The sequence below is a fragment of the Branchiostoma belcheri genome, unplaced genomic scaffold (assembly GCF_001625305.1).
Source record: "Branchiostoma belcheri isolate BF01 breed outbred unplaced genomic scaffold, Haploidv18h27 scaffold41, whole genome shotgun sequence".
Classification (NCBI taxonomy): Eukaryota; Metazoa; Chordata; class Leptocardii; order Amphioxiformes; family Branchiostomatidae; genus Branchiostoma; species Branchiostoma belcheri.
This window is the reverse complement of record NW_017804032.1, coordinates 2,278,746-2,304,088: the sequence shown is the minus strand read 5'-3', so window position 1 is coordinate 2,304,088 and position 25,343 is coordinate 2,278,746. Positions and strand designations below refer to the sequence as shown.

The 25,343-nt window shown below is 39.4% G+C and overlaps 2 protein-coding genes across 3 annotated transcripts; both read right to left on the bottom strand.

The window, feature by feature from the left end:
- Positions 1 to 272: 272 nt before the first annotated feature.
- Positions 273 to 7,160, bottom strand: LOC109477741 (atrial natriuretic peptide receptor 3-like). Its single transcript, XM_019779087.1, has 8 exons — positions 6,809 to 7,160; positions 4,353 to 4,505; positions 3,826 to 4,023; positions 3,240 to 3,420; positions 2,707 to 2,827; positions 2,038 to 2,173; positions 1,501 to 1,616; positions 273 to 401 (listed from the first exon to the last, which is right to left on the bottom strand). The coding sequence occupies exons 1-8, from the start codon at positions 7,158 to 7,160 to the stop codon at positions 273 to 275; spliced, it is 1,386 nt and encodes a 461-aa protein (XP_019634646.1).
- A 2,511-nt stretch (positions 7,161 to 9,671) lies between these two features.
- LOC109477823 (RCC1 and BTB domain-containing protein 1-like) lies at positions 9,672 to 25,139 on the bottom strand. 2 transcript variants are annotated; one of them, XM_019779239.1, is made up of 14 exons: positions 25,029 to 25,139; positions 21,829 to 22,403; positions 21,259 to 21,349; positions 19,186 to 19,253; positions 18,320 to 18,427; positions 17,753 to 17,895; positions 17,053 to 17,243; positions 16,682 to 16,737; positions 16,374 to 16,444; positions 16,132 to 16,185; positions 14,438 to 14,535; positions 13,085 to 13,215; positions 12,301 to 12,450; positions 9,672 to 10,923 (listed from the first exon to the last, which is right to left on the bottom strand). In XM_019779239.1, the coding sequence occupies exons 2-13, from the start codon at positions 22,297 to 22,299 to the stop codon at positions 12,310 to 12,312; spliced, it is 1,623 nt and encodes a 540-aa protein (XP_019634798.1). In that variant the 5' UTR covers positions 22,300 to 22,403; positions 25,029 to 25,139; the 3' UTR covers positions 9,672 to 10,923; positions 12,301 to 12,309. The 2 variants fall into 2 exon arrangements, with proteins under 2 accessions (XP_019634798.1, XP_019634799.1); XM_019779240.1 differs by having other exon boundaries at positions 25,006 to 25,120.
- Between the last annotated feature and the right edge of the window lie 204 nt (positions 25,140 to 25,343).

Below are 25,343 nucleotides of genomic sequence, written 5' to 3'. Positions count from 1 at the left end.
ATCTTGTATTTTTCTTATATGAATATGTGGAATGACAACATGTAGAGGTGACTTATATCACCTGTTCTGTTTTGGTTCCCCCTCAATTCATTTGTATCAAATGATAAACTCAAATGAATATCTAGTACATTTACATACATTTCCTTTATTTTTTTCGGTTTATTAGTTGTAGCTGTTTCTCTATAGGGAGAACCAGGAAAATGTCAAGCTGCACGCCAAAAATAAAACATATTTCAAAGTGACATACTGGTGTAAATACGGTCCATTGGTAACTATAGGAGGATGAACTCACAAGAATCGTCCATGCAGAGGTCGTTGTCCCAGCCACACTCCGGACTGTCGATCGGTGGAGAGGTCTTCCCTCCGGCCCACACTATGTCCACGTCCCGCATCTCCAATGACTTGAGAAAACATACCAGATGCAATTGAGACAATGCATATGGGTACTGCATTGTGCTTAATCTTGGTATCTATCACTTCTGTTCTCAACAGTGGTGACATAGAAAATTAACTTAAGATGCGATGTGGATAAAACTGCAAATTCTGCAGATAGAACCATGAGGTCCACAAGAAAGGGCATTTTATTAGAGATTTTGAGATAAATTATCTAAAACGGATTTTTTTACATAAGAAATATCTTTTTTAATTTTTCATACGTTAGCATTTCATGAGCGATATTATTTTTCGTATTTCTATACACATCCTTTGTATGCATATTTTCAGTTCATACATGTACGTCAAGTTAAAATCAAATTCACCCATTCATGTTTGTATTCCCTTTCTTCGAATTTCTATTCAACTTTTCAACCAACTGATTGCTTAATTTGAACATTATAGACAGTGATAATGTACAAATTGTTACAAATGATAATGACTGTGACATTTTTCATGATGGAATAGTCAAAGAGGAATAATGTCTGAGGCATACGATAGATTTGCTTTAATGTCCGCCTTTTTGGCCTTAGTGCGCTCTCTCAGCTTTTTTGCAGGGAAGTGACTGAGAGAGTGAACTAAAGCTAACAGGGTTTGCGTACCGGCTAATGATAGCCATGAAAGATGGAAACCGTAAAATAGGTAGTAATCTTTCGCTGCAAGAAACTTCGCTAAAGCGACTCGGCGCCTCGGGTGGCTTTTCGTCGTGCATTTGTAGTATAATCATGAAGATGATTACCCCTTTAGTCCGTACCTAAATTATCTTATATAATAAACAATTGAGACATTTGCCGGATGTCATGTCGCTAATGGTCTAACTACACAGAATAAGATGTAGCTGTGTGACGAATACCAATGTGATTTTCAAAGAGCATGCAAATTGTACCTTACTATCATGGTCCATCTTCTTGCGTGGTGCAAATATCAAAGATGCAACATAACCAGAGCCATTGCCTCCTTTCTGGTTCGTTCATCATAACTTCATATAATATGACATTAAATATGATTTATCCAAGGTGCAGCCTAAAAACCCGATAAGAGTACTACTACCAAATGCTGGCACGTTACCTTATTTGCCGTTGCAAACTCAGCTATATCCTCAAAGCGACTACCCTGCAGGTTTTGGATGACGTAGTTTGGGCTCCTGTCCCCGTACTCATCTATGGAGACCTCCCCTGCAACACCTGTGTACAAATAAACAAACAAACAAACATACCATAACTAGCGATATTGCCACTACAAGGTGGTGATCCTAATCAATGATACAATGTATTCAACAGGCAATATTAATTACATATCATCTTTCAAATGTATACATCATTGTATTATGACAAACATTGTTATATTTATACATAATTGTGATAAAAATCATCTATTTTGATAGTTAGATACCATACTGATGCCATTTGACAACTTAAAAATTTTCTTCTAGGTTCCAATTATCCATTGTCAACACTGCTGAAATAGCAACAATAGGTTAGATTTTGTTAGATAAATCCCCATTTTCATTGGTATTTGTTGTTCAGCGAAGTCATTACACCATTGAAGAAATGCAAATGAAAGAAATAAATTTCTTTATGGACCAGTAGGCAAATCATGACATACCGTCAAATGTCCTGCCTTTCATGAGTTGAGCAACCCGAGCACCGTCGGCCTCCGACTCGCCTTCCCTCAGCGCGTCATCCAGCGCCATGGCGTACAGCATCACCGCGTCATACAACATGGCGGCGTACACGTCAACCTGCCAATCATGGAAACATGGCCTTATTAGGTAAGGTCACGTGTTCTGTGCAACCGGGTCATCAGTTGTTCTGAAGAAGATTTCAGGTTCTGTAAAAATTTGTGAAGACCATTCTCCTGTGCTGTAAAGTAGTTGATACAATCGATTATGTTCTCTGCAATGTCGAAAGTAAGTTTCTTCAATATGAAATCGCATTCTTGTGGTGTGTTGCCATTCGCTATTTTTACTGTTGATTCATTTCAAAATTCTTTAATGTCTGTATCAACTAGTGGATGAAAGAGTTTGATTAATACGTAGAATTTTAACCGGTATCTTTGACGGCTGACCTGGAGAAAGAAAGACAAACGAGGACCTGGTAAAAATAGACCTTCGTTGGAGCGATGCGCAAGCCGTGTCAGTGAACCAAGATGCCCAGAGAAACTGTCCAGTATCCCAATAGGAACTGCAGGAACAAGGTCCAAGTATGCTTGAATTTAGAATGAATATCTTTATGGTATAAACAGTGCAGCGCTGTTTAAAAAATAACTTTGTACCTTTTCATACCGCTGCATCCCCCGGTTGAACGGCGGCCCTGCCATACGGTACCTGACTTCCCGCTCCAGCACCTCCCAGTCCTCCAGTAGCGGCGTGTGGACGTGCACATTCAACAGCCCGCTGGGAGGGAGAAACAAACAATGGGGCCTTCGCACTCACGTGACAATGACGTCAGCATTATCCGCCATACTGAGTGGTTACAGCAAGAAGTTATCAGGTAAATTTGTAACTAGCCATGTGAGTTTCAAACAAAGCAACAGATGCTATGTATAGCAATAGATATTATACTTTGTAACTTGTACAATTGAAGATAGACAATCGGGCGTTTTCACTCACGTGACTATGACGTTAGCATTATCCGCCATACTGGGTGGTTAGGGCCAGAAGTTATCAAGTAAATTTGTAACTAGTCACGTGAGTTTCATACAATTTTACAAAGCAAAAGATAACATATATATCAATAGTTACCAAGCTTTTTACCCTAGACAATTGTTGTGCAATAAATTTTATTATAAAACAAAAGAAACTTTACTTGAAAACTTTCCTGGCGTCATCATCTCTTCCGTCACGACCCATCCACGTGTTCTCCCCCAACATGGCGTCCGGAGCGAAGTTGATGACCACGAAGACGTAGTCCCCATTCACGATGCCCAGGTCTGCCGCCATCAGCAGCATCTCTCTCACGTCACCGCCGTCCGCACAGAAGATAAGGACTAGGAGAGAACAGATCAAAATTTAAAAAAAATCAAAGGTTTCAAACTCCCAGGACGAATGCACTCCTCAACTTCCTGAATTCTTCTGGTTCTGGGCAAGTTTAAGACCTTTGGCCTCCTATCATTCTGTCCGGCATTCTTCCACCCAGGTGTTGTCAACTTGCAAAACAGTAGCACGCAAATCCACTGCTTAAAAACAATACTTCCGTACCCGGAAGTAATAACCATCTACTCCTCTGGCACAAGTCTTTCCTACATTTCTGTATTTTGTAGCAAAATTGACAGAACAAAATCTCCAGATAGATTATGGTCAAAAAAATGCAGCCATCCAGAAACGATTTTGCCAGTAACGTTAGGTACACGACCAAATGAAGACATAACGACGTACACATGACTCTGACTTACTTCTAGCCTTCTGCTTCGCAGTCTCCAGAGCGTCGTGGTGCATGGCCCTCTCCCGTTCAGTCATCTGCACGTACCCAGGGTCGAAACTCTGGAAGAAGGCAACAGCTATCCCGGCATCCTCCAGGGCCAACTTGATGGCGTGTGACGTGGTCTGCCATACTTGTTGTGTTGAGGCCAAGATGGCGGCCCTTGTCCAACCTGCAATTTGTTTGTTTGTTTGTTTGTTTCAACCATTGTTTATTCATTTTAAAGGAGGTTTATCTTTCTATCAGCTTGAACATAACGGGTTATCGTCCTGGTTGGTAGTTTAAAAGTACAAAAATGTATTTCAAAACCAATGACCAATCGCTTATGACATGTGGCTATCAAAAGGCACTGACATTATGTGACGTCAACAATCAGTATCAAACAATATGTCTATCTATATTTTTACGGTATACCCTGTCTATTATTACAAAAACATTAAACTTAACCCATAAGGTATCAGCGCAATGAAATATCAATTCTAAGTATGGACGACAACCCACCGAAGTGCTTGAGAAGAGACACGAAGAGTCCCCCGGTCTTGGTGAAGGGTCCCACAGTCCTGACAAATGTCGGGTACTCGTCCTTGTTGCTGAGATGAGACGATGCACATCCCCACGACACGATTGGTACGTTCCACGACGCTGCTAACACCCCTAAATATCATTAAAATGGATTGGTCGCTTAACTCGACTTGATTGAGATGTATTCTTTCTAAGCCACATCAAACCCATACTCTATTACTCATGACATGTGCAGTTTTAATTGCACAAGCCCGTTCTCATCTTGCCTGAATGGTCCATTGAAAAAAATAATCATTTTCAGAACAGGGTTTTGAGGATAATAATTTCATCTCATCTTTTCTCACAGCATCTCATTTCGTCTCACAATCCTATTAACTGAAATTCTCTACAGGTGAACAGACCGTCGTGGCTTCCCTGCTAAGAGTGTGGGCGCCCGTCAATTCCTTCCGCCCAGCGCATGCTATGAGTTTCAATTATCTCTTCACGAAGCCGGTGGTAGCTAATTAGAAAAGTCAGCTGGAAAGATCGACAGCCACAGAGCACACAAAGGGTCCTGTGCCAAAGACTCCAAAGCAAAATTGAAAAATGGTTACCAGGCTAAATATCCTTTTGATTTGTAGTGCTAGAATAGTCTACATGAATCCTTCTCGACAGGAGTTTTAAAACCTTTCTAACCTGTGAAGAAGAAGCCCGCCCGTGTGAGTATTGAACAGTGTGAGACTCATATCCTGCCTAATATGCCGCGCTAATTATAAGGAGGCAATTAATGTAAATCGGCAGACAGAAAAGCAAATTGTGTGACATCGGATTAAGTGTATTACATTAAGCTCAATTAGCGATTTGCCATAATTTCACTATCTTTTCTCGTTACCATAAGAAGATTATCATCATATTGTTTAAACAATGTATGTAGTCCGACCTGAATGAATTTCACCAGATCTAGAGTGTGCATGAACCTTGTCCATCAGACGCACTGGTAAACCAGGAAAAACAAAAATATTCGACAGGAAAATGACAGGAAGATGAGTTGACCGATGTTGCCACATACAACCATGATAAGATCTAGATTACTTAACTGGTTCGATGTCATTGATAATTTACTTGTCGTTGCAAAATCTACCAAGTACACGAATTTTGAAAACAAGTCTTGCTTTCGTAAATATGATTTGACTTGCTAGTTATTACCTCCGATGGTTCTTTCGCTCTGGTCTTCATATTTCTAACGAAAACACAATCAAGCCCACATAGTGATTAACGGTAATTATCGTACAGGTGAGGTCTCCTGTGGTGATGTCCAGTTCATATTCTCAAAGGTACGTGTACGTCTTTGTGTACCTCGGCACGCGCGTCACCAACAGAACCAACATCCTTCACAACACAATCATATTTTCACAACAGCACAATCACATTCTCAGCGGGGCTATATTTATATTCAGCAAAGAACCGACCGACGTCAAACCAGCTAATCAAACGACCGACCGACAACAGGGCTCTACGACAACCATGCACAAGACATGAGGCTTAATGTTGTCCGAAACATTCAGTAGTCTCCCAAGATCTATAAGTTTAATTTGTTATCGTAAACCTAACGTACGTCAGTTGTGGCCAGGGCCTTGATGATACCAACATCTACAGTTGTATACACCGATGCAAGTCTAAAAGTCCTTTTTTGCTGAAAGTCCCTTGATCGCCTCCAGAAATCTATTATCTGACATCAGTGGGGATAACCTTATATAAGGGGTATCATTTGGCTAAAATGATTCCGTCCCTTGACTATTAGATGGTCGTGTATGGTTGTTCTCAATATAGTTTCAGACACGGCGTGTTCTGAGCCTAATTCTGTACCAAAGTTGTTTTTCGCTACGATACGTTTGAGACCGTATACCATTATGTTGGTATCTTCACTGAAAGAATGACGTAAGTTCAAAGAAAGAGAACTCAGAATTAGTCTATTTTCAATTAGGTATGACATTTTCCACCTGATTTTTGCGCCATAAACATAGGGCATTTCAGTAGGGCATAGGGCACGACAACATTTAGAGGCATCCAATGCAATTTCAGAGTAGCGAAAAAAAGATCTGTATAAGAAAATCTGCCTGATATCGACATGTTACTGCCGTTTCTCAGCACATCTCGTCACCATTTCATACTTGAAGCGTTTGAAATATATGTAGCCCAGCAACAAGCTACGTGAGGAGTACCCGTTTTCCGTCACCGACATTTTTGCTTCACAGATATGGGTATGCTATCCTGTATCCAACAGTGTTGATTCAACTTACTACTACGTAACAGTAAAGAAATGACCGGTAAATTGACTTGGAAAATCCAGCTTGCTTTGATTGCCCTGAAATTGCTTTGGGTGCCTTTGACAAAGTGGACATAACACACTGCAGTCCCTGGGAGGTACAATTTTTCGGGAGGATTCTCGTACTCACCGATCGGTCCGCAGACGGCATCGCAGCCTGGCCCGATGATGACCCGAAGATTCTCCCCTAACTCTTCGTACAGCTCCATGGTGACGTCCATCCCTTCCCTGGCCGAGCATCCCGTGTCCTTCCAGACGAAGTCCAGGTGGTGGTCCGGCAGAAGGGCGGCGTTGTTGTTGATATCGTCGATAGCGACGGCCGCCGCCGGTCCCATGCGCTGCCCGATCGGCCAAGTCCCCGTCCAGGGCAGCAGCACGGCCACCGTTAGATTCTTCTTACTCTCTACTGCTTCAGCATGGACGGAAAATAAAATCGTCCAAATCACGGGCAAGATTGGCAGCAATCTTACTTTACATGCCATTTTTCAGCGGTCGAATGGCCGTTTTTTGTGTGTCGCGAATGTCACTCCATCGTTAGGAGCGGCGCAGGCAATATACCGGCCAAATCTTAGTCTTCGAACCAATGCGGGGGATTAGTCAAAGTGCGTCGCCGTACAGCGGTGGTGCCAGAGGAGGCGTGTCTTGAGCAGAGCCAATGACAAGACGACTCTCCTGCCTACGTGAGAGCCATAGAAACGTCTTCTTCCTGTGTTTACTAATATGCACCCCGCTAACCCTTATAACGCAGCTTTTCGTGGTAATATGCTTCGCAAGAAGGTCTCCATGGAGCGAAGTGACATCACGCGTTGTAGCTGTACCTGATGGATCAAAAGTGTGACATTACAGCTCCCGGATGGTCACCAGTGGTCTTCTATGCAAATTGTTCACAGCGCGGTTGCTATGTAATTTTGTCTTCCCTCTCTGCCGTATCCTAAGATTGTCGCATTGACGTAGTTAGACCTGATGGGTCAAAGTTTTGGTGACCAGTGGTATCATTTACTACAGTATTTTATTACACAAAAAGCACTGAGCGTAGCGCACAAAATGTGAACTGAAAGTTCACTTTTAGGTATATTCTAAAGACCAATTTCGGCATCTTGCAAATCTTTTTGATATATACAGAGTGATAATATTTACGAAGTGATATTAAATTAAAAAACGTCACTTCGGACAAATCTTGAATTGTTTTCGCTCTTTCTTATTCTCCAAAAAAAACCAGACGGCTGTCACCATGGTAACTGGTGCTGTAGTACTGATGGTAGGACTGAGTTGAGGGTAGGTCACCATACTATGAATGCGCTTGAGTAAGAATAAAGAGAAGAGTTGTTTGTTAAGCTAGACCATGTGTAGGTAAATATTATGCACTTGCTTTGCAAATGCTACCTGTCCAATGCTTGATTCATCTGCGCGCGGGCTGTCTATTTATTTGATGATACATACCAATTTCCGAGCAAATAATTGCGCCATTTGCTTAGCCTGGTTACCTATTTCAGCTCCCGATTTTATTTGACCCCAACGCGGAGAGGACACAGACTCGGGAGCTAGAATAGGTCTGGTAACCAGTCTATCATTTGCTATCACCGTGATAGGAACGTTCTAGATAAACCGTCCCGGCATGGTGACAGTGCGCACAGGTAGAGCATCAAATCGTCTTACGGGACATCAGCAGATTTCCGGTATTCTATAAGCTTGCATTTTGGTTCTGATAAGCTCTTAACAAATTTAAACCTCACGTGGGAAGCCAGCCGACATCAGGACATATTAAAGAAGAAAAGAAGCGTCCCCGTAAGGCCATGTTGATTTGATTATATGGATGACATCCGCGCGCGCATGAATTTTCGGCCGTTTCCAAAAAAAAAAAGTTTTCAACCATACTGTAAATCGTGCAAAATAGTTGCTAAATGAGCAAAAATATACCATAAGTTGCAAGGAAAACATTTAGAAACGATACCAATGTCATAGAATGCCAAAATCAAAGGAAAAAAGACAAAAATGTAAAGAAATGAATTCGAAGAGTAGATTATTCGCCATAACATATTCTGTGCCATTTGTTCAACCTTCATGACCACGTAGATTTCATAGTGAAAGCAATTTTTTTTTGCAAAACTTTTTTTTATTCGCACGCGCGCATCAGTTTTGGGGTTCCCAGAGGATGTCATCCATATAATCAAATCAACATGGCCTAAGGTTGTTGGAATAGGCAATCGCCATATGATTTTATATTTTTTCTTTAGATTTTCGGATTTTTTTCCTGCAAAACACCCAAAAGGTTACCTAAATATAGCTCTGTCTAGTTAGTTTTACTTGACAAAAGCAATTCACTATGATGATGTGCACGTACAAAAGCTGTAACAATCACAATGTAGGAGCGAGATGTTCATAATGACATCTCATTAGTGCGATTGAGAATCGAGAACCCACGTGTCGCTGGCTGCCTATGCTGAAGCCACAATGAAAGTGTGGATGTCCTTCAGATTTCTTTATTTGGGACTGGCAGGTGTCATGACTGTCCCTACATCAAGGACGCCTGGAGATGAGCTAAGGTAACTACCGACTACTGAGTGTGTGATTTTTAGAGAAATATGTGGTAAATTTTCCACATGACACAACATTACAGAGCGCTGCACAGAATGGTGGATTAAAGTCAAATTAAATTAACTTTTATTTCATATGTTTCTTTTTCTAACACATTTTAAATTAGTTACCTTTATACATATTAAGTCTCCTCATATCCAAGGGAACTTGAACAGGAAAGCAATTTCTTACTCAATCTAGATGTTGAATTTCATTGCCTTAGGTTTTTGGTTTTTACCATGTTGTATCTTGTTCTGACATATCTAGGAATAGTACATTTTATAACCATGCTTTCTCCTGAAGCAAAACAAATTCCATTCATGCATTTTGACTAGCAGGTGGAGATACAAAGCCATTGGAGCAGACATTGCTTCGAGACTGACGTTAAGAAGTGGTCACATTCATTCTATGATTTCTACAAGGTTAGGACAAAACCAACTGTCAGCAGGAATACATTACTCCTGATTAGCTCTATTTGAATGTACACAGTATTATCTCTTGATGTTCAGTAATCATGATGTTAATTTTCATTCTATACCCTTTCTTTCTGTACTCTGTTCAGTAGTAGTTGCCATGCGTTGTACCTTGTACAATTGTTGTGCAATAAAGTTCTTCTATGATTTTCCTTTACAACACATCCCCCACTATTCCAAGAATGCGATCAGTTAATTCACTGTTGCAGATCTACCATGCAGGTAACATGACTGTGCCTTTGGGTAAGCAGTTTGAACAGTATATAATTCTATCATATAAAAGCAATCTACTCAGCTCGGCAAATTTTACAGGTATCAAAAAACAACACGACAAAAACAGAGTAAAAGCTAACTCACACCAAAGCGCAGGTAGCAGATACCAAAATCTTTAAAAGGCCGTCAAAAAATACTGAGTCCAATCCAGACCTCAGCTGGCATTTTCTTTTAAATTATACGCAGACTAGAACCTGGCAGTAGACAGAGCCTGGTAGTAATCAGAAAATGGTTACATCAAAAGAAAAGTGCAGACAATGTAATGACACAAACATATGCCAGATGGGGTCTGCAATGCAGGCTAATTAAAAGCGCTCCCCCAGCCTGACAGACTTCCTCAAAAGAAAGTCTTGTTTTCATTTCCATTATGTTAACTGACCAGCTGCTAACAGTTCATTTACTGCAGCTTTATTGCCATAATATTAAGCTGCCAAAGTCAAGGTCATCATGTCATTTCTTTGCTATATCAACTTGTGTTTTGCCTATAGCTTAGTGTTCTTGGTAACTGTGGCTTTTAACTTCTATATTGTCTTCAACAGTTTCTTTACATGGTAGAAAATGTATTTAATTTACCCATAAAATCTTATTAAGATTCTTAACATTAAAGTCAATTTACATTGTATATGATATTATATACTTGACAATGTGAAATGTTCTTTTGTTGCTATCTGTATGTAAGTATAAGTGAGAAACAATTATAGTAGATCCTGTAACAGCTACCTTACATGTACATTGTACCACAAGCATGCTTTAGTGTCAGAAGATGATTGGATTTTGAACTGTAAATACAGTATATGGCACAATCATGGTGGCCAAAATACTCAAAATGTCTCTGTTGACAGTTGGGAAAGTAGAGGAACGACGTAACACTCCCCTGTCCTCCAGAGCCATGGCTGATTGTCTTCTTCTTCTATCCTACTGGAAACTGAACAAAAAGAAAGAAAAAAATCCATTAGAATTTCTACTGAGTGTACAGTCAAATACAATGTACAATCAATGCTTGTGTCAATGGGGAAAATTAACCCTTGTCCTGCTGGCATTTTTTACACAATATTTTCATTAATTTGAAGTCTTAATCAGGTCACAGACCCTTGACTTTCTTTGCCACGCAGGGATGTAGTTACTTCCGCATTCATTGTGTTTTGCTGCAGTGTGATGCGTTGCTAGAGAAACACACCCAAATCGTACATACATGTATACAGGGTGCTATATACTAGTAGATGGCACTGTATGTGCAACCCATATATATACTAGTATATGGGTCCTACAGGACAAGGGTTTAAAAACCAAATTACACCATCAGCGAATAGAAAAAGCCTGAAGCTTCACCTCAATAGAGGATGACTGCTTTACTCTCACCTTTACTAATAGATTCAAGATTCTGTAGTGGATTTCACAATTAGTTTGACAGCTCTACCATTAAAAGGCTTGAATGGTACAGTAAACAGGACGTGTGCACTTTCTAATCAGTGCAACGATCCAAGTCTGTTAATGCACTCAATTTTGCGCACATCAAGACTTAAATGATGTCTGTGGCAATTTTGATGAGTAACACCTTTTGGAAAAACAGGATGCATGAGGTGTATGCTGAATAAACAAGTGGACATGTACTGCTCATTATTGGTTATGCTTGGCTTGTTAGAACAAGGAAAACTAATGTAACTTGGCAACATCAGAGAAACAGGCCCAGCTGGCCTACTGCACTTGTCACAAGGAATCAATTTCACCACCACAGTTACAGTTGCAAAACAGTTCTGGAGCCAAAGTGTGCCTTAACTTTTCTTTAACCTTCACCCTGCTTAGGGTAACTGTTTGGCACCAAATTTGTATCAGTTATGTGGTTACATAGCAAGGAGAAGGTTAATGTTACATGCAGTATCCAGCTATATGGTAACCTTTTTAACAGATTTAGGGACAAGTCAAATCAAGAAATGTACAAAAAACATATAGTTCTTGTTGGAGCTTTTCAAAACTTTAGATAGACCTTGAAGCATGTCAGCATGTCACCCTGATTTTTTATAATGGTTTTTGTTGGATTTTTGGTCACAGTTGCATTAAAATTTTGTCTATTGCAGAGGACATCTTTTCCGACATAACATTTGGAAACTACAGACAGAATGTTAATCTTATATACGCGGATACGACCTTATATGAGTGTTTTGCACATAATGCATTACGGGTTTTGCGCAGGTGCAGTACGTTCTTACGTATGCATTATTTTGCCTTTTCACAGTTTTAGATTGAAGTATTTTAGACTGAAATGCTCTATCTACCTATTTTGTCCACCAGTGACCCACCCTACCTGTCATTGTCAGTACTTAAACGCCCCGCGCTGGGCAGCCTTCAGGATGAAGTTTTTTACAGTCTGTTCATCCAGCTTGTTGAAGGCTTCTGTCTGCGTGACTGCCGTCATGTGGTTGAAGCAAAATCTAAAGCAAAACTCCTCCAGGTCCTGAAAGGGCAATGAGAAAAATCATTACGCTCAAGCATATTTTTAGACTTCTATTGTATGTGTACCTAGTGTGTTAAGTGCTTGCTTTGTATGGGGTTCAATTCTCCAACCAAGTCAGACGGTACATAGGCCTAGGGAAAAAAATATTGTGTTTCCTGTTTCAGTCTTGGAAAATTAGGGTTTGTAGGTAGCAAGGGATTTTTTTAGTTGTTATTTTTTTGGCAATCTTTAGTGATCCAATTTGTGATCTAATTTAAACAAAATATACAGCTTATCAAACTAAAACTTGCATGTGGACACATATTTTCATATCAATGTTTCACCACTCAGGTGTCAGATTATAGAGCTAGAATAGATCAGCTCGAAACATTTATGTATCTTGCAGGGGTCTACCCCCCAAAAATAGGCTAAGGGTCAGCATTCTTTTCTATGGTCGGTTGGGAAACAGGAAACACAACATTAATTTTTCCTAGGCCATACTGCTTCTCTGCTTAGCACTTACCCAGCATTTCTAAGAAAGAGTATGGGAGCTTAACACACAGCACGACCAGTAAACTAGCTCCCTGATGTAGCATTTACTGTGCTCACTGCACTACACTGCACTACACTAAGTATAATACAATATTCTTCTCACCCTGGCCTCATATTTAATGGCAGCGGCCAGCAGCATGGCAGCATTCTCCACAGTGATGCCCTGCTTGATAATCCTCTCACACAGTCTCTTCAGCTGCTGTTCGCAGTATGAGTTAGCCAGGTCCAACAGGCCTGGGGAATACACAAGATACAGCTTCCAATACTGGCAACATATCATCTCATACATTTACATATAGCATACAACACGGTGTATTTAGTATCACCCTAGGTATCATCAAATGCAACATCAATTCCAATTGCAATGTCCAAATCCTGTATTTGAACTTTTGAAAGTGGCACACGTGGTTAGGGCGAAACACGTTCAAACTGTTGTATGGAAGCAATGGAAGCCCGGGCTGTACCGTAAAGTACGGCCCGGTCCAGAACACTGTTATCGAAGGTTATCCCGGCCAGGGGTCGATATAAATACATATATGTGTAGATTTGCATTATATGGGAGAGTATAGTATCTACATGTACCTATATTTTTATGAACAGTATTGGAAACAGGTACCTAAAACAATGTAAGTATTTAAGTTAAATGAATTGAAACCTGGACATAGAAAGGTACTCCATGATACAGCAAAAGCACGAAATCCCCTATTTTGTAAATGAAAGCTTTCAATTAAACTGAAGTTCTTATAATATGTATTGGATTGCTTCAAAAAATAAAACAGTGCAATGGCATTTCAATCGCATTTTCTTTTTTTTTTAGATTGAGCACTGTCATTCTAGTAGTCATTTTTGTCATTCTAGTACATCGACACCCAGAAACTGTACAACCAAGCTGATAACTTGCCGTAGAAACTTCTAGCACCAAGACAAGAATCTGACTCAAGATTCTATATCAAACTCAACCACAAAATGGATCATAAATGACATAAATCCTAATCCTAATCCTGCCTATTAAGAAGATTGTGGATTACAAGGGAAATAATCAGTGACCCTGTTGGTAACACACCTGTCCTCTAATGAAAAAAACTTAATCCTATTGGAAAAAATGTCATTCAGAATGTCTTATCTGTACATTACAGGTTGGGGTTGGACACTGTCCAAAAATGAAAGGGACAAGTCATACATGCCATGTTTAAGGGAGCCTCAAGGATACTTAGAGATTTAAGTTGTGTACAGTTGTGTACATATTGAAGGTGTTCAGCACCAAGGACAGGGTTAGTTGTGTACATATTGAAGGTGTCCAGCACCAGGGACAGGGCTAGTTGTGTACATATTGAAGGTGTTCAGCACCAAGGACAGGGTAAGTTGTGTACATATTGAAGGTGTTCAGCACCAAGGACAGGACTACATTGGAATACCGAGTACACTACTGTTCATTAAGAATACAAAGAAGAGTTACCTATTGCATCCTCTGGAGGCAGGTCCACCTGGTCAGTGTACAGGTACTCCAGGAAGGCCCTGTACACTGGGTAACTGAACTGGGTGATTTCTATCACACTGTAACAAAAAACAAAAAAAAACACATTTACAAGAAGAAATGTTATATTGTGTGCCATAAAACCTTCAGAAAGCTGAAAGTTACTACATGTAATATATGTACATGTATTTACCGCTACTTCTTAGCAAGTCAGTATTCCTGGTTCTGTTCCTTTGTTCTTTTACACAAAAGTGAGCACATTCTGCCTTCACTTTGTATATATCATGCGCAATCAGAAAATATAAAATGACTCCTATTCACTCTTTTCAAAGACTTTGAAGTTGTGAGTTACAAAATTGTAGGCTCCAACTCCATACACAATCCTTGCCAAGTATGAAAGCCTTTGATAAACCTAGACTGACTTGTGCCCTTACAAGCTGTGAAAAGGGGAGGCATGTGCAGGTGTGACAACGTGGCTGCTAACTGTGTGGTATTTTGTGGAGAAGTTCAGCAGTTGTGCCAATCCTGTACCACAACATTGCATAAAGGCTATGGAACCTGAGTTGGCTTTGAAAGATACCACAAGTATAGTAAGTTTGTGTTACACAAACTTGTTACAGTATATATAGTACAGTACAATGTGAACAAACATCAACTGATAAAAAATATTATGCCATTATTTTTTAATACACATAGTTTATACTTGTCATTGCCTAGAAAATCACAGAGTCACTCGCACATGCAGATAAAACTGTGGTTTAGTGGTATTTGTTTTTCAAAGCACTCTTACTGGATCATTTGAGAATCTCTTCCTTTAAGTGCACTTTGCTTCCAATAGAGTACATTAGTTCATGTAATCATGTCAATGAGCTGTTTGAAAAGATGATGAAACTAGGATGTCACAAATAATCTTTAGAAGGGACAGTTCAGTATTGCAGTGGGTCTTTATAAATTATATGCCACATAGAATGGAAGACTAAGCCTGGGCTATATCATAGTACATGTTGAATGGTTGAACACCTTACAAAATGTATACTCATGCTGATATTCAAAACTTTGTAATAATTACAGGGACATAAACTATCCCTTTAAAATCCTTCTCTCTTAAAACATCATTGAAACTGCCCTTATCTTTGCAATGACATTATTACAGTAAGTCCTTGTCCATGGTAATGACAGACATGTCTTAGGCTATAAGCTATATGGATCATGATATATATATATATAACATCCATTAGGCTACAATACATATTCCCATGGCCCTTAAACTAAAACAAGATTTACATGTACATGTAACAACACATGTGTCAGGACATGTGCCTCAAAGTAATGCATGACACTCCATAACTTTGTCACTGTTTACAACTTGACAGTATGTTACACACCAATTCTTAGTACAGTAAAAAAACTGCCCAAGACGACCACTCAAGGAACTGATAAAATCTGATCAATGTGGACAGGTGGTCACTAGATATTCTTAATACTTGTGTCACGCATCTAAGGGACCACCAAAAAAGTGCTCACAGTGGTCTTTATGTACATGTAGAGGTGGTCACTTTTGACCAGGTTTACTTTTGAGTACAGGTTTGAATGTTATGCAAATTAAGAACATTTAGGACTGTAGAACTGTTTCATTAGTGCCTCTACTTAAATGACTCGAGGAGTTCTGTACTTACTCTTTGTCATCCTCCCCCCAGTGTGCCTGGAACATGGAGCGAAAGTGCTCACATCTGGAACAGAACGTTCATTAAACAAGTTACAATACTGTCACAATACGCATACTAGTAGTTACAACTCCTGCAATTAAATGTTAAGGCTAGATGCAGTCTATGGATACTAGTAATAACAGTTTGCACAATTCAAAAACAACAGGTGTTTGATAAGGGGAGGTGGACAGGGATAAGGAAAGTACATGTACCTTATTTTCAACACAGCCTTATGTACATGAACAACTCTTCCTTCCACCATGAATTTCAGGTCACTTGATTCCTGGAGACAAAAAAAGAACATGAAATACTGGAAGACTATATACTTGAACTACACAGGCAAATCTGTTGACAAAGTTCATGCATGCCAAAATAACATATAATTATTATACTATTGGTGAATTTATATTGTATATGTCTTTTTCTCTGAATTTCTTCCCTTTGGAGTGATTTTATATGCATTAAAATCTACTTCCCATGCATTATGTTAGACTACTGAGAATGAGAAATATCTTGTTACCTGGTTATCAAATGCCATCTTCAGATGTCTCTCTATGGTGTAGAAATTATCAGTTTCTGTAACAAACAAAAAGAAAGAAAGAAAAAATGCATTATTGATAACCAGATTGTGCACAAAATCTGTTCTTTTATTATCTATGAAATTTGTTCAACCTGACAAATTATCAGCCGCTCACTAGTTTTAGCCTCTAGTGTAAAGTTAGTGTATATGTCAGTGTTTTCTTTTGTCTGATCCTGACCTCTTCCCTCATAGAACACAACTGGTTTACTCATTCACAGACTGCACTTGATGCAAGCACATCACCCCCAGTTTCAGGGGAAAAGATGTTAAACTGGATAGAGAGAGAGAAACAAAGTTTCAAGCAAACCAACCGAAGGAGAGAGGCCTCCACGTGACGGCAGGCATGGAGAAACATGCGAAGACGTCGTCCACGGTTGAGAACCTGGTCTCCATGGGTGAGGTGATGGACTGTCCCCGACACTGACCCCACATGTACACCTTCCCAGTCTGGGTGATCGCTGCTGATACGTGGTTATAGTGGGTCGCTCCAATCTCTACAAACCTGTGTGCGGCAAAATGTATAGTGGGGTTGTGTGGCATAACAACAGAGTGTTTGGCTCAGAACCAAGAGGTCCTGAGTTTGAATCCTGCCATGTCACCAATCTTGAGCCCTTGGGACAGGCACTTTGCACGAATGAGTATGTCTATTGTCTATTGTCTATTGTACATTCCTGCGTTTGCCTTCTAGTTCTACATTGGTGGCAACATGAAAATGAGTTGAAAAAATTGCTTGTGGTGTCACCAGGTCTTGTGATAAGTGCTGGAATAAAAAAAGATGTATACAAGGCATTGTAATGAACATACATGTACATGTATGTGTATTAAAGCAACATGACACAAGGACAATACAAAATTTCAACTGGTAATTTCTTTACAATGTAAGTTGAATGACTCCTACCCATATACATAGTAATTCAGGGAATGAAAGTGCAAAAATATGATGAAGTAGGAGAATATTTAAAATCAACAGCATCAGTACAACTTTCCCCACATGATTTGTTACATCCCTACCTGCCCTTGTCCAGAGCGATCTTGGTCGGTGTGACCAGGTTAGCCTTGTTTCCAGTTCCCAGTTGTCCGTAGGAGTTTGCACCCCAGGCATACACACTTCCCTCGTCTGTCAGAGCCATGGCATGGGCATAACCACACACAATCTGGAACAGGCAATCAGAGATTAAAGATACATGCAATCTTCAGCTTCCTGAATTCCCCCATATATAGCAGATAGCTCCCAGCCACATGATGAATTATTGGTGTTCCTTCCCACAGGTGGTCCACTTAGGAGTATGCTAAAAATGTAACTTCCTCAGTTCCTGTCATTCTGCATGTCAATCTTCCCCACCCATATGCAGTCAACCTACTCTGGACAAATGTGCAAACACACCAATAATGATGTTTTCATACCCCAAAGTAAGTAAACAAAACAATGACCATCATCACCATCTTCAGATCACCATTGATATGAGAACTGATAATTATACAAAAGATAAACTTGCAACATCCAGCATTATGAGGATAATTACTGGATATGCTGATGATATGATTCACATGCAAATGTATGTAAATGTATATCATTACCTGTACTACTATCATCTGCTGTAAGGCTGCTACTCTGCAGGGGTTGGGTTGGTTCACGTTGTTGCCGACACCCAACTGGCCATTTCCATTGTAGCCCCAACCATAAACCTAGTGAAAAGAGAAGTTGGGTGGTAATTTTAGTATGCTAGAATGTCAGCAAAAACCTTAGATTCTAAACCTTACTGCCTCTCTTCAGTTCTTGAGTTTCTAAGACTTTAGCAAGATATATATATGATAAGGGTTTATTTTTCTGACACTTGAATGTAAAAAAATATGCAGTATACTTGTGTACAGTAGTACCTTTCACAAACGAAACCGTATCAAAACAAAACCCCACACAAATATCTATAGGTGCAGCCACCGTGCGTCAAAAGTTAGCTGCAATTTTGGGTGCACAAAAGCATCTGCACCCAGCACTAGTATGAACCCCGATAAGGACAGCAATGCCACACAAAAATCCACAAAAATAATTCTACAACTAAATGATGTTTCAATAAGTGCTAAGCAAACACTTTTAAGCATTATAGATAATACGATATTATAACTTGTCTTTCTTTAAATGAAAGCTCATCTGTGTTGGTAGAATCCATAATTGTAAGAAGTCAAGTCGATCAACAATAAGTTAGCAAACACTTAAGCATTATAGATAATACAATATCATAAATTGTCTTTCTTTGAATGAAAGCTCATCTGTGTTGGTAGAATCTATAATTGTAAGAGGTCAAGACGATCACACATCTGACAATGGTTGATATCGACCAAAAAATTATCCTTTGTTGTGTTTGAATTAACTTCAAACTCTACAACGTGTCTTTCTTTAAGCTTTGTTTCACAGAGGTTTTAAAGAATTCGCTAAACGGACGTACCTCCCCATTATCCAACAATGCCATAGACGATGTCTGACCACAGGCGATCTCTGTCACTTTTCTGGTCCCTGCACAAAAGGCACAACACAGGTTGGAATATTAGGCAATTAAAAACAAAGGAAAATTTACAACAAAAAAATGCAGCAATCCTGAAAAAAATGCAGCACACACACACATATATATATATATAACCTGGATGAAGAATACATGTGTGTTGGACATCTTAAAGTTAAGGGATAGACAAGGAACTATGTTAGGGGTTTGTTGTCTTTAAATGCTAGAAAATAATTTGGAAAGGTGGGGGAGAGGACCTGCACATGAAAACCTGCACATGAAAGTTGACAGCTCAAAATGGATAAAAAATCTGAAAGAATCATTTTGTACCAACACTTCCATTGTCATACAACCCCCTCCAATGGTTCAGTTGTTCCTGGTCCATCAATACCACTATATAGAATGTTTGGTTTTATGGGTGGCCTATTTCTAGCCTAGAATCCAGACGTGAGAGCTTATACCTGTTCCCATCTACCTCTAGCCTGTACTGAGCAAAGCAGACTGAGGTAGATCAGAGCGGGTACACCTGCACGGCTGGATTCCAGGCTAGCCTATTCCATGTGTATGTTTGTTTCTTTCAAGTTCAACAATGACACATGCAAACGTTTATGAATTTTATGTTTACGAATTCTCTTGCACGTAATTTCAAATCACCAAATCAGACAGGCTTCAAATTTGCAGTTGTAAAAATATACAATACTAATAGTAGTACTAGTAGGTTACATGTACAACAATTGTACATAAATTTCTAAGCCAGAACTTGGGTGTTATTATACTTGTAACGCACACACACATGTATCCTTGCCCTTCTACTGAGGATACAGAGACAAGGTAGGGAGGCCGGGGACACATACTGTTGATCGCTGGAGGCTCACCTTCCAGATGATCTAAACAGAACAATACATATACAAACCTAAGGTTTGTGACAACAAACTCAGGTCAGATCTCAACAGACTGAACATTACATAAACACCTGATTACTAGTAAGGTACTAGTAACTCAAGTGGAACATAAATATACTGACACATGGGTAAATAGTACATTAGGGCTGTACAGCACCAGTATACTTTATAGTATAAATCATTTAGATACAGGTTTACTAACTTATTTGGACCTGTACCTAAACCTTTATACTAGTATTTTTACTGAAACATGAACATTCTGTACATATCACTTTCCTTGTCAGTATTTTGTACAAAACTTGAAAAGGGTAACAGGGTTCAAAACAATGCATGGCCATTTAGCATTTCATACATAATCATTAAACCATACAACTGAAAATGTAAACTTAGGGGTATAGTATATCATTTTTGCATCATACAAATGCAGCATGCATTACAAGCAAAGCTTCATGCAAAAATACAGATTGGGCAAATTCAAACAGTAAAAACTATACAATACAAAACAGAATATCCCACCTTACTTTGTTTCTGTTTCATATGGGCACTATGACTGAGTTGAGCCATTGACAAAAAAATATAAGAGCTGCCAAGGATATGCCTAACAACTATACTAGTTCCAACTATATACTTTGAAGATACAGACCCACTTTAAGCTTTGATGATCTGTCACACCTAATACATGTACAAGTACCAGTTGTACATTTCTACACAAGCTTAGATGCTGTTACCTGTAGCTACATGTTGAGTTGTGTCTTTCACCACCAACTTAGTCAGCAAATGTCTGTAGAATCATACTACAACTTCACTACATGAAAATTCTACTTACCAATGGTCAGTTGTACTAACATTCTTACCTAACATAGAAAAATTCATCATCATGACACAGCTGGATATGTGAATGTAACTACTAAGTACAATGTTGCGAAGCCCTGTAAAAGTAAAACATCTATTGTTAATGTGAATAATTGAATGTTAACAGAGCGGCATCCATAGCAAAGCGCTGAGGGGAATACATAAACGTGTAGATTGTTAGATCTGCCAACCTCAATAACTTAGATACATTAATTAGTTAGTCAGTTAGTTATTCTATGCAAGGTTAAGAAAGAAAACAACATACCGAGGCAGGCAGCAACTTTCCGCGGTGTTGCCTGATTGGTGGTTGTTCCAGATCCGACTTGTCCACAGTTGTTGTAGCCCCAAGCAAAAACCTGAAATCAAAACAAGTATCACATATAGCATAAACAATCTGCATGAAGGTAAAAGGAATATTTGCGTAGCATGAAACTAAAGCATCCATAAAGATATAGAATTAAACTAGAAAGGTAACATTTGCAAAGCAAATAATGTTTACCTTCGCATATGGTCTGGTCTGTTAATCCTTACTCAAACACATTCGTATACAGGTAAGACCATATACAGAAATAAAAATATTATTTTTATTTCTGTATATGGTCAGACAGGAGTCTAAATCCCTCCTGCTATAAAATTGCAACATGATGTAGCCCAACACTAGTTACCATGGTAACAGACAGTCTAGTTCAGGTCATTGACCTTTTTGGTTTGGAGAAGAAGAGGAAGAAGAGGAGACATAGCAAAAACAGTAATTTGCTTCTGTAATTTAAATATTTGTGTAGCATGAAACTAAAGCATCCACAAAGACACAGAAGTAAAAAAAAGATGGTCACACCTCTCCTTCTTGAGTAAGCGCCAACGAATGGTGACTTCCGCAGGCAACCTTCACCACCTTCCGACCAATCAGATTTGTTGTGATGAGCTGCGGCGACATGCCCTGATTGGTGCTCCCGTTGCCCAGCTGACTGTACCCGTTGTGTCCCCAGCTGTACAAGTCACCATTGTCCGTACACACCAGTACGTGGGGACCGCTACCGTACCCAATGTCCACAATCTTCTTCTTACACAGTATCTCGATCTTACGCGGTTCTAAGCTACTCAAGGCATCTCCGACCCCGAGGCAGCTGCTACAGTTCGAGCCAAGCGCGTAAACATCGTCGTCTTGTGTTATCACGATGGCTTCGTTGCCGGAACTGCCGAGAACGCAGGCTTGCTTGATCGTCGAGATGAATTCAGGGTCCAAGAGGCTGAAAAGTGGCCATCTTTCCACAGATAACTGTTTGCTATTGGTACAAGCCATGGTCATTTTTTTATGCAGTTGTCGCTACTGTAAAGTTGCCGAAAGGTCAAGTTGCTACTCTACCAGCAGAGGCTGCTTTGCAGGTTACTGTTCCCTTTCTTGCCTGTTGCCTGAAAGACAAATTAACAAACAAATGAACAATCAGCGTTTTATTATTTTTTATAAAGCTATCAAGGGATCTACAGTATCATGATATCATAGATATTATTGACGACAAAAGGATTTGAAGTACATAGCTTTCCCTCTGAAATTCTAAATTATTATGAGAAATTAAAATACCTTGCCTATGCCTCACAAAAGAGGGCATTCTTTGGAGGACTCCTAAAACGTGGCGCATCATGACCAATAAAGTTTGTTACAATTTGTACATAATATGCGTTGAAGTCAATGTCCTGGGGAATACAGAGGTTAAAAGCGGTCACAATTTGAAATTCTTTTCATACTTAACAAAACTCTGGCTCTATATAACACAGGTTAGTACCACAATATATGCTGTATACATTCCTGCTATAGATTGAATACAGTCACTCTACATATGTAAATATTTGGGTTACAAGAAATAACAAAAAGATTCACATATTGCAGCCTCATTATCAGAAAAAAGGAAGGAACAAAATATACTATTACTTGGGGTATATGGTATAACTTGTGTATGCTGTATTTGGTTGGGAACCCTAAACCACCCCTCATTTGAAAGTGGACCGGTCTTCCAGGAAATAAATGGCTTGGACTACCATAAGTGGGAGAAAGTGAAAACGATATGAAACTTGAGTGGGGTTGTATTCTCTGGTATTCAAATGGCAAAGTGGTCTAATATAGACCTTTTCCTTAGCTAATCAAAAGACCTACATGTACACCAGAATTTAAGTCAAAAGCAAGTCTTGTAGAAGGGCATTATATTACTTAAGTATATTTTGCTATAACTATACATTGAGAGTCAAGGATTGAGTAGTCTAAACTACATGTACAAAGTTTTTGTTAAGTCCAAACTTGTCTAAGGCTTACAGTTACACTACTAGAAATTTCTAGTCATCAAACTCTATACAACATTCGACATTATAGTTATACTGGACAGTAAAAGCTGTCTAATGACTAACGGTACATGCTGACTACTAGTAATATAAATAAGACTGAATAAGCTGACTCTGAAAAAGAAGAATGAATGTAAACAAAATGCACAAAAAGCACAATACAAATCAAAATAAACACCATAACAAAATTACCTTAATCAGTGGGACAGAGAACCCTCATTGAAGCTCAATCAACTTCTCAAAACCCAAACGGCCCCTGATAGAAATTTGAACTGTTTGCAGTTTGGGATGTTTGGCACCCAGCGGTGAGGCCAACTACACTGACCTTACGCAGCACAAACCACTGCCATGAATAGACTCTGACCTCTATGTTATGTCTGTCGTATTTGTACTCTGTGCCGTTCAACTGGTAACATGTATACTTTGAGTCACAGTCAATAAACCCATGTAACGTTACATATTATTATTTACTAGTAAAGGCTTATGCAGCTGCAACATTAAAAAACCTGTGAAACTTCATTAATACTAATAATACTGTTGATACTTTCATCAAGGAAAGGCTTTCTTGTTCTGTTCTTCTTTAGATACTAGATTATAGACAAACCCCTTCAATTGGTGTTTACATGTGTACTAGTATGAGGGTGCACTGTGCTCTTGCAATGTTGTTGCTGCAACTTCTAGGTCCTTGAATTTAGCCCAGGGTTTGCAGCTTGTGTTGTGTCGTATATGGTTACCTCCAATAATGATAGAGCACCCAATGACAATATATCATGGGCTGAGATTGAGAAATATTGCTGACAGACAGTGCAGCACCACCTAGCAGTCTGCTTCAGTATTACATGTGTTTTGGTTCATCAATTTGCCATGAGGGGCATGGTGTCATCACTCTATATACATGTAACGTTAGGTATCGGTAGTAGGTTGGATGTCAAACCAATATAGTACACAAGATGATACCTTGATACCTTGATACCGTCTACAGTCGAGTAAGGCTTCTTCCCGCCTGTTGTGGACTGGTCTTAGACGCCTTCTTCGTACTTCAGGTGCTCCCAGTGTCGATCCAATCTCGTTTTAAACTGGTTGACTGTTTCACTGGATACTACAGTCGGCGGCAGCGAATTCCAGTCTTTGATGACCCTCACACTGAATACATGCTGTCTACTCCTTGACTTGGCCAATGGTACCTTCAACTTGAAGTTGTGGCCTCTTGTTGTACCCCCTGCTAACTCAAAGAAGTTGTCTGCTTGTACCCTTTCCTGCCCAGTCAGGAACTTGAACACCTGAATCATATCTCCCCTTCTTCTTCTATATCCCAGGGACGGTATAAGGGATGATATAACAAGTTATAACAAGATGATATAAATTTGTTTTTTTTTGGGGGGGGGGAGCTGTTTTCTTCAAGTGGCTAATCCATGGTCCAGTCCCTTTGTGATTGCCGACGTTGCAGACACTGATGTCAATATTTTAAATGATATATAAAATCAGAACCCCCTTACGCTATATCACCCCCTCCCACATATATGATAACGTTATAACTTATATGACAAAAACACAACCGCCAAAACAAAAACGACATAAATATCCCTCCAATCGTTTCTACACGTGATAAATTTCGCTTTTTTCACGTAATTAGACAAATAATATTCTTCCATGCTTAATTATCGAAATTAACTTCGCTTACAAAGAAGAGACTGCGCACTTTACCTCAGAACTGACGATTTCAGCAATTTTTGGCATTCTCGGCAGACATTTTGGGCAGCCCAACAGCTGGTTTGTCAGGCTTTGCCTAATTGGCTAATTCGGCGCCAGAGAAGCCAATGAAATGTCTCGTTTCATTTTAGGCACGTCTCATTCAGAACTAGGTACAAGCATCTGGGTAGGTTACTAAATTCTAACTTTTCTTCAATCTTATACAAAATGTTGGACATTAGATGATTAAATGAGAAATGATTAAAGATTTTATAGGCTAAAAGTAGTGTATTCAATGTCTCGCTTCGGGTGAAAAGTAGTACCATAAGA